This window comes from Pyrus communis, chromosome 2, assembly GCF_963583255.1.
Source record: "Pyrus communis chromosome 2, drPyrComm1.1, whole genome shotgun sequence".
In the NCBI taxonomy this organism is placed as follows: Eukaryota; Viridiplantae; Streptophyta; class Magnoliopsida; order Rosales; family Rosaceae; genus Pyrus; species Pyrus communis.
This window is the reverse complement of record NC_084804.1, coordinates 1,946,599-1,956,966: the sequence shown is the minus strand read 5'-3', so window position 1 is coordinate 1,956,966 and position 10,368 is coordinate 1,946,599. Positions and strand designations below refer to the sequence as shown.

Sequence of the window (10,368 nt, the reverse complement as noted above, 5' to 3'; positions counted from 1 at the left end):
ATACAATATAAGAAAAAAATTGAATAAAAAAAAATCAAGCATGTGGTACGTTACACCTTTTTTTCTCTCCCATGCTCATTTTCGTATATTTCTTACCTTTGGAGTGAGCAAATTAAAAAAAAATCAAGCGACAAAATAAAATATATATGAATATAAGGAGAAAAAAAATATATACAAAAATCATTTCCGAGGTGTATGTTGGAGAATACAAAGAATATTATGGGGTAGATAAGTATTTAAGTATGGCATCAACAATACCATATACATAAAATTAAGGATTAATCCAAGTCTTTGGACACACAAAGCTTAGGCTTAGGATGCGTTATAAATAGGGGTCCCCCCCCCCCCGGGCCCGCCCCGCCCCGGGTTGGTGCACTCCTGTCAAAAGCTTCATTCACTCACAAACACCATCGCACGCACAGAAAAGAAACAGAGAGAAAGAGAGACTCTTCCATCAATGGCCACCAAAATCTACATTGTGTAAGTTTCTCTCTCCTCTCTTCGATCTCTCCCTCCCTCTCTCTCTCTCTCTCTGTCTCTCTCTCTGCATGTTGGTGCTGAGTGATTCATTAACATGTTTTAGTGCCAAGAATGGAAGATACTTGGTGTTTCTTGTTGCTACCATTTTATGCTTTCTGAGTTTTTTTTCATTGACTTGTATATGAATAAAGATGAAACCTTTCCTGGGTTAATCGGTGTTTTTATTTCCTCCCATATTGTGATTTCTGGGTTTTGTTTATTTCATTATATTAAGTAAATATGTAAGATCTTTAATGAATAAAGGTGAAATCTTTTTTTCTGTGTTGATCAAGTTTGCTTCTTGGGAGGTGATGGATTGAGTTGTTGTAAGTTAAGTAATTAAAAAGATGGGCATTTTGATCGAGATGATGATTGGTGGGGAATTTGCGTTGGCATTTTGTGTTGACTTGTTTTTGGGATGAACATATGTTGGAACACTTAATTGTAAATGATCACTCATTAACATCTGCTAAGGTTAATCAATTTAGTGTTAATTAATTTACTTTGGGAGTGCTAATTTAGGAAAAGAAAATACAACTTTCTGGGAGAATTTCCTCTTGTTTAATCAAAGTCAAACTTAAAGAATCCGGATAGAAAGTATTGCAATTTTTGTATTGTCCCATCGATTTCAGTTTATCATCCAGTTCTAAAAAGATTAGGGAAAATTTATCTGCCCTCAAAGAAAAGTGAGGTTGCGGCTAATGGCCTTAAGTGTCTAGCTTGTATTCTTCCAGGTATTTTTAATGTTTTAAATTTCCAATTATTTGTGTTCTTGCTCCTGGCCTCAACTACATGTTTCAACTTCATACCATTCATGGCACTGGTGCATATACTTTTCTCTTCTTTTTTCAGCTCAGTATAAAAACAAGTCAGGAGGAGGGTATTTTTCTAGGAAAAGGCGATTGGCTATTATATTGGTAGTGATTCTGTCGCCTCAATGCTCATCCTCGCAGTTCTATATTGGTTCAGGATAAGGAGCATGAAAGGTATACGTTAAGTTTCCCCTTCTTTCGTCTTCAATTTGTTTTGCAGCTTTATTTCGGCTCAAGTTTCATTTTCTTTCGGCTTGGAAATTTTTATAGCCTGAAATTTCAATGGAACTGAAACAGGGAGAGGAGGACAACCCAAATTTCTGAATGATCCCACTGCTTCTGGTGTACGAAGATATGAAGATTTGCCGATTGATGAACACAGAGGAGAAACAGATTTACCTCTTTTCGATTTAACCACCGTGGTAGCAGCCACAGAAAACTTCTCTTCTGCTAACATGCTTGGCCATGGCGGCTTCGGCATGGTATATAAGGTACTTCCCCTTCAACATTTTGAGATCTCTGCATTATGTGGCTTCGGCATCTGTGTTGTCATTAAGATTTTCGAGTCTGCACCATGATTTCAGGGATGTCTAGCTGATGGACAGGAAATAGCTGTTGAAAGATTATCGAGAAATTCAGGACAAGGCATAGACGAATTCAAGAACGAAGTAATGCTTATTGCAAAGCTTCAGCATAGAAATCTTGTGAGGCTTTTGGGTTGCTACATACATAAAGAAGAGATGATGCTAATCTATGAATACATGCCAAATCGTAGCTTGGACTTATGCATTTTTGGTATGCCATCTTTACACACTGCTATTAAATACTTTAAGTTTTCTGACATTAACCCTGAAATTAAGAAATCATAAACTTGTAGATAATAGAAGCTTTTATGTGTGGTGTTCAGATAAAAACGGAAATTCGTTGTTAGATTGGAGAAAAAGATTTCAAATTATCATTGGGATTGCTCGAGGCGTCTTATATCTTCATCAAGATTCGAGACTAAAAATAATCCACAGGGATTTGAAAGCGAGCAATATTTTACTGGATGGTTCAATGAACCCAAAAATATCAGATTTTGGCATAGCAAGGATGTTCGGGGATGACCAAACTGAAGCAAACACGAACAAAGTTGTTGGCACCTAGTAATTGTCTCGTCTCCCTTGAAAAAAAAAAAATTCAAGTAGAACCAATATTTTTTTTATACTCATATTGTGTGATTGCAGTGGTTACATGTCACCGAAGTATGCTATGGATGGGCTATATTCCACAAAATCCGATGTGTTTAGCTTCAGAGTCTTGACACTAGAGATCATTAGTGGAAGGAAGAATAGCTTCCAATTTGAAAATTCATCTCTGAATCTAGTTGGAATAGTAAGTAAACAAATAATCTTTCAAACGATGAATCGAACTTTCGAGTAGTCCAATGATCTAAACATTGTGCTCAAAATTGTTTCAGATATGGGGCTTGTGGACAGAAGGAAAAGTCTTGGACATAATTGATTCATCATTGAACCAGTCGTATTCAACTCCTGAAGTTATGAGATGCATTCAGATTGGGCTCTTGTGCGTGCAAGAATACCCAACAGACCGGCCAACCATGCTAGATGTTGTGTTCATGTTGGGGAATGAAACGACTCTTCCACATCCGGAAAAGGCAGCGTTTAGCTTGAAAAACAGTGGTCCGGATTCTTCAATGTCTAAAGAAGCTTCTTCTGTAAATGATGTAACAGTAACAGTTATTGAAGCTCGTTGAGTTTGCACTTTGCCAGCTCTTGTAGAGATTTTGCGTTACTTCTCAAGTATTTGTACTCAAATCGAGATTCCTTGTGTAGACAAGGCAATGCCTTTGAAATTGTCAATTCATCTCTGGGCGAATCGTATCCTGTCAACGAAGTTGTGAGATGTATCTAAATTGCCCTGTTATGTGTGCAGGAGTATTTTGGATATTATACTTTAATCCAACGGCTAATAGGTCACTATAGTTATGGAATGTAAGTAGGATTAGAGTTTAGTGACTCCAAGTAAAGATAATATTTCGGTTATTCTTGAAGAATAAGAGTTCATGATATTATGCTATTTGGATTGAGGTTTGGTGGATTATTTGTTTGTACAATAAGGAATCCTAATGACACTAGAACAGAATCCTAATGACATCATTATGGGATGATGCATTCAGTTTTTTTGTTTTTTTTTTGTTTTTTTTTTGTTTTTTTTTTTTAACAAATGATATTATCTACACTAAAGGGTTTGGAGTAGGGTAAGCCTCAAAATGGGGTTCAAATTCGCCTTTGGCGAGAGTCGAACCTTAAACCTTTCACTTAACAGTGAAGATCAAAATATTACTAAATCGTAGTAAGTGACAGGAGAATGCATAGGGTTAAGTTAGTATAAATGCTAAACATAGGTCCCTGCACATACCACCAAAACACAACTCAAAAGAATTCCCCATACGTTTGAGGTATACTGACACGCCCCAACCCAGATATCCTAATGATACATGGATGACATGTGTTGGCTAACACTCGGAAGTGACGAAAGCCATAATTCCATACAAACACAAGAAAATATCAGCACCTGAAGATCAAAAATAAAAAACAATAACAAGATCTTGAATTAAACATAAGGGTATCGGAAAGTTCAATGATCACAAATTCGAAACAAAAGAAATACAAATATGTCCAGAGCCTACTACTACACGGAACTACAAGTGCAAATAAGAATTCAGATTACAATTCAGCAAGAAAATCATACGCAAATGGAAGAGCTCAAAGTCACTGGTAGGGAAATGCCTTGACACTCGGGTTGTACTTCTCGTCACTAGGTCTTAAGGGGGCGCAAAACAGAAAAGGTGAGGGGACCATATTTATATTTATACTAATAATTCTGAACATAATAACCCCTGCGTTGAAAACAGATATAATACTACATATAAGTTTTTCTAAAACTCTAGCATGCTGGAAAAGTTCGTAATTGTAAAATCATCTCTAAAACATGCATCTTAAAATGCCCGAAGGCAAAACCATAAATCCCATCAAAGCTATATTCTCTAGGGGTATCATAGTCGCCCGAAAGCAGTACATGTCCATTGTCCAAAGACGAATTTGTATAACACTGGGTTACGTCAGTGAAGAACCATGGTAGGCCCCATCACCCGAAAGTGAAGCTGTACGACTTCGGGTTACGCCGGAGAAGAAACTCTATAACATCTCACACCAACATTAGTCGTGACTAGTGTAGCTGTCCGACACTGCTTTTGGCAGTGAAGCTGGGGGTATAACATATATCTCACTCCTCTTCATCACCATGTCCTATGGCCATAGACATCTAATACCCGTGTTGTGTGGATGTGCTGTATGATAACCCACTAGATATATATACCCAAAATATAACTCAAATCTCAAAGCTCAAGTCAACAACTCAAATCATTCTCATAAACCACAAATCCATAATATATCATAAATCCGCAATATCTCATAAGGCATAAAAGAAATAGTCGTAAACCTTTTCTAAGTGTGAAATCAATAGTTATAACTTATAACATTTCATAGAATGTAATTTAAATAAATCATAGGGTAAAGTATAAAAAACTACCTCAACTATTGGTGTCACGACACTTTCATACCTCATCTTTTAAAATTGACAATGTCATACCTCATCTTACGAATTTGTGCCAATGTTATACCTTCCATTAGTTTGGCGTGAATTTCTCAGTTAAATGCTGACGTGGCTTGATCCGGGACCTATTTTCTATTAAAAAATTATTAAAAACTAAAAAAAATCATTTAATAATTTTTAAATATTAAAATAATAAAGAAAAGTAAAAATATATAAAATAAAAAAATAAAAAATAAAAAGCCTCATGTCCCCTTTCCCCACCCCTCCTTCTCTCTCTTCTCCCCCATCTTCATCTTCTTCCCCATTCCAGCGCCCTTCTTGCAACCCAGAAAAAAGAAGAAGAAGAAAAAAAAAAAACCAATTTATCTGCCCCCCAACTCGTGATTTTCCCCTACCTCCTTCCTTTCTTCCCCCCTCCCGTCTTCCCTAAACCCGCACCCACCCTTGCACCCACTACCTACAACCCAAAAAAAATACCCCATATCCCGTTGAGGTGGAATCGGGAAACCTTCATGATGGGGTGGGAGTGGTAGATTTGGGGTTGGGTTTTGGAGGGGAGGAACTGGGTTTGGTTTGGGGTTTTTTTTTTTTTTTTTTTTTTTTTCTTCCTTCTTCTTCTTTGGGTGGGGATGGAGGGTTGATGGGTTTTCAATTTTTTTTTTTTTTTTTTTGGTTGAAGATTAAGCAGGAAGATGAAGATGGGGTAAAAGAGAGAAAGAGAGATGAGGTTCTTCTTTCTGGGTTGCGTTTGGGTTGATGGGTTTTCAAATATTTTTTTTTTTTTTTGGGTTGAAGATTAAGCAGGAAGATGAAGATGGGGGAGAAGAGAGAGAGAGGGTTCTTTTTTCAGGTGGGTTGACGGGTTTTCAAATTTTTTTTTTTTTTTTTGGTTAAAGATTAAGTAAGAAGATGAAGATGGGGGGAAAAGAGAGAGAGAGAGGGGGGAAGGGACGAAGTGAGGGGTTTTTTTTTTTTTTTTTTTTAACTTTTGTTTTAATATTTAAAAATTATTAAATAAATTTTTTTTAGTTTTTAATAATATTTTATTAATTTTTTTAATACAAAGTGGGTCCTGAATCAAGCCACGTCAATATTTAACTAAGAACGCCAAACTAACGGAAGGTGTAACATTGACACAAATTCGTAAGATGAGGTATGATATTGTCAATTTTAAAAGATGAGGTATGAAAAGGTTGTGACACCAATAATTGAGGTAATTTTTTGTACTTTACCCTAAATCATAATATAGAAATCCGTAAAGCAAAGTATAATATAAAGCGTATTCAAATTAGGTAATATGAATTTGCATGCTAGATGGTTAATTATAAAATACTCACAAGTACTTCACTCTTAGGGAGTCGCTTGAACTAGGGAGGACTGGATCACATTCCACCGGTGCACCTATACACAAATAGAGACTATTTAATAAAATGCTACTAAGGCGATTGAATTTTTGAAAACGGAGTGTAGATTTGGAATCAGAATGTCGAAATTAGTCTAGAAGGGTCACAGTAGAAAAACTCGAAAAAGTCAATGGTCAATTGGTCAAAGTCAATGGGTCGGGTCAAATGGGTTGGATCGGATTGGTTGGGTTGGGCCGAGGGTCTTTGGGCCTGGTTAATTAAAAGAACTTGGGCCTATTTTGATTTTAAGTTTTGGGCTATGCTATAAAATAAAAGGGCGGGCTTAGCCCGTTGGGCTAAATCATTTGGGCTCTGGGCTGAGTTGGCATGCTGGTCGGTTCGACCCGAGTTACTCGTGGGTCACCGGACCCATCGAAAAAGAACACCGGCTTTTGGCCGGAAATTCTCCCAACTCCGATTTGGGGTTAAACTTGCTGAAAAATCACAATTCAAACATTAAAAAATGATGCTGGAACAAGGTTATACCAATTTTAGAACACGAACGAGATCGAGTGTGTCAGAATTGGCCGGGATTCGTCACGAAACCCGTTGGGTTTCCTCGCCGGCTTCTGGAAAAAGGAAACAGAGTGCGTGCATAATAAATCTCAATGATCTTCCACCAAAATTCACATGCAACAACGTATCTAGTTACCTAGGATCGTGTCCAATTGATTTCGATTGTCAACACCCTTAAACTGACCGGAAAAACCACGGCTTCACCGTCGAAATCTGAGACCAAAAGAGTAGGTGCATGCAAAGAGTTAAACCCGCGATTTTTCGACATAATACTCGTCTAGATAGATTACAAATCAACACAACCAAGAAGGAAAAATAGTTCATACCTGCGATGACAATTCAAGAGAGTTCAAGCTCGGTGTCAATGGCAGAGTACGTAAAAGTGCTCAAATGCCACATGTAACCTCACAGGTGAGTTCCCTAGGTCCTAAAGATTCGAAGTTCAAGTTTCTAGAAGTTGGTTTGGTCCTTCTCTGTTGTGATGCTGCATATGACTGATGCAGCATCACTGATGTTGCATCTACTGATGCTGCATCAGGGATGCCGCATATGGAGTTTACTACCAAGGTGACTCTAGGGTAAATCTCTAGGGTAAGGCTCATTGTAATCTTTAGGGTAAGGGTATGTAAATCACCTTTCCCTTGATTTAAGGGAGGAGATTGATTGGGGTAATGTCTTTGTGTAAGGTTTAGATTAGGTAGGCAACATGCCTTCTTCTTTCTTGTCGTCTGCTTGCTGCAACCATCCTTTCCATCTCTTTTCCCTCTCTCTTCTCATATATACCCGAACTCACTCTTGTACAAAAATACATGAAATACACATTGAAACTTTAAACCAGAAAATCTACATTCTCGGAGATAGAGAGTGAATGCAAAAAAGAATTAGGAAGAAGAGAGAGTGTTCAGATGGTGGGGGATCACGGGAGAGGGAAGGAATAATGGGTTGGATTTTGGGCTTGTTGACACACAGCCCAAAGAACTGGACCAATTTGATAAAACCCAACACAGGGGTAAATTCGTAATTTTACAATTAAATTTTTTCAGTGCGTTGTTACGTATACAATGGTAGTGAGTGTGCAAAAGGCCTTGCTTGTGTTCTTGGTGTGTTCGTGTGCTTACTGCAGTTCGTGGCTTGCTCTGCTATCGAAAATGGTTTTTCAAGTTAGTATTTTCATGGTGTTTTTATTCACATGAACATATTAGGATTTACAGAGTATGCCACTGAGCGGCCTACAATGTCGGGCTGTCATTTTCATGCTAATTAATGAAGCAGTAGCTTCTTCAACAAAACAACCAGCATTTTTATTGGAGTTATAACAGTGGGGACCCATAACCACAGTACTGAAGGAGAAATTTCTGTAAATGATGTGACATGTAATAGCGTAGAACCTCGCTAAACTTAAAACTTCTGAGATATTCCTAAACGTTGTATGTTAAGCAACTATTGGTAGCAGCTTGTAAATGTTAACAATATATAGTGAATGGTTAGATAGTGTGCCATGTGTCAATGGATTAGTAGGGTTGTTATAAGGAGGTTAAGGCAGTTATAGCAAGTCTTAGTGAACAAGCTTGTAAAGTTAGTATATAACAAATGTAGTGAATGTAATTGAGTCATATAGAAAAATATTACAATAATACATTTCTCTTTCTCTCTACATTTCTTCCTTATTTCTTTAACACCTTAATAATCTTTCTGCATCAATACATCTCTGCAATATAATATGTTGCTTTACATGGTATCATTCGCCGGTTAAGCACCTCTTGCTTGCACGGTTATCTCGATCTTGGATTTCTTCATTCCGCTGCTCTAGATCTTCTTCTTCTTCTTCTCTGGTATTGTTTGTGTGTTCTTCTCTGATTTCGGGCCTCTACAAGTTCCCTATCTCACGATTGTTTCTCTTTACAATCGTGCCCGCCAAGTGTTTGATATATTTCCTGTGTGAATTTCTTCCTTCACAAGCTGCAATGGTGACTGCCACTCAACTCCAAATTCTGCAATCGCCAATCACCTCTCTTATTTCTACTGTTCCTACGTCGGTTACTGTCAAACTTGATGAGTCCAACTATCTCACCTGGCACTTTCAGATGCAATTGCTCCTTGAAGGCCATGGAATTATGGGGTTCTTGGATGGTTCTCTTCCCTGTCCTGCACGGTTTTTGTCTTCGGGGTCTGGGGAGTCTGATGTTGATTCTGGGGATTCTTCATCCAGAACTGATACAGATGAATACAAGGTATGGAAAATGCATGATCGCGCCTTGATGCAGCTCATCACTGTCACACTTTCCCCATCAGCGGTATCTTGTGTCATTGGTAGCACAAGTGCTCGAGAACTGTGGATTCGACTCAAGGAACAATTCTTCATTGTTTCTCGTGCCACCATATTCCAAATGAAGTCTGAATTACAGAATATCAAGAAAGGCCCTGATTCCATATCCCAGTACTTGCAGCGCATTAAGGAAGCTCGCGATTATTTGACTGCTGCAGGAGTGCATTTCGAAGATGATGATATTGTCATCTTAACCCTCAATGGCTTGTCAGGGGATTATAATACTATCAGATCCATCATTCGAGGTCGAGACAGTGTAATTTCTCTCAAAGACTTGAGATCTCAGTTGCTTGCTGAAGAAACAATGGTTGAGAATATTGCTGTTACACCATTCCTTTCTGCAATGATGGCCAAGAATTCTGAATCTGGTTCCAAGAACTCGTCTTATTCATCCAACGGGTATACTGGTAGTTCTCATCAAGGGAGTTCTGCAAATTTGAGTCAAGGGTATTCGAACACTCAGTCTTCGGGGTTTTCTGGTACAAATCCTCCACATATCTACTTCAAGAACAGTTACAATAAGCACAAGGGCAGAGGTAAATTCAACTATAATCCTAATTCTCGATCTGGGAACTTTAGAAATGTCTACACCACTTCTGCTTCTGGTATTCTTGGTGCGTCTCCCTCACAGTCAGCTTGTCAAATATGTGGAAAACTTGGTCATCTTGCTGATACATGTCGATTCCGGAACACTGAGGCTGTTATAGCTGAAGGATGTCAGATTTGTGGCAAAAAGAACCACACTGCCCAATTTTGCCATTTTCGTAATGCAACTATGTCTGGCACTACCCCTCAAATGTCTGCAATGCATGTCAATTCCTCATTATCCACTCCAACATCAAATGCTTCTTCTCAGCAGTTCTGGCTTACAGATTCAGGAGCAACAAATCATCTCACTGCAGATTTGCAGAATCTTTCCTTGGCTACACCTTTCCCATCCACAGAGACCATTCAAACTGCCAATGGTGCAGGTTTATCCATTTCACATACTGGTTCATCTGTCATTCATACACCTACTCAAAAGTTGAAGCTTAATTCAGTATTATTTGTTCCGAGAATTACTCAGAATCTGTTATCTGTGCACAGACTCTGTCTTGATAATCATTGTTGCCTAATTTTTGATGCTTTTTATTTCTGGATTCAGGACAAAGCCACAGGGAGGATTCTGTACAAG

General features: G+C 38.2%; 1 protein-coding gene across 1 annotated transcript; it reads left to right on the top strand.

Moving 5' to 3' along the window:
- The first annotated feature begins 892 nt into the window (after positions 1 to 892).
- On the top strand, positions 893 to 2,542 carry LOC137726672 (G-type lectin S-receptor-like serine/threonine-protein kinase SD1-1). Its single transcript, XM_068465611.1, has 4 exons — positions 893 to 1,505; positions 1,629 to 1,822; positions 1,916 to 2,126; positions 2,239 to 2,542. The coding sequence occupies exons 1-4, from the start codon at positions 1,457 to 1,459 to the stop codon at positions 2,475 to 2,477; spliced, it is 693 nt and encodes a 230-aa protein (XP_068321712.1). The 5' UTR covers positions 893 to 1,456; the 3' UTR covers positions 2,478 to 2,542.
- The last annotated feature ends 7,826 nt before the right edge of the window (positions 2,543 to 10,368 follow it).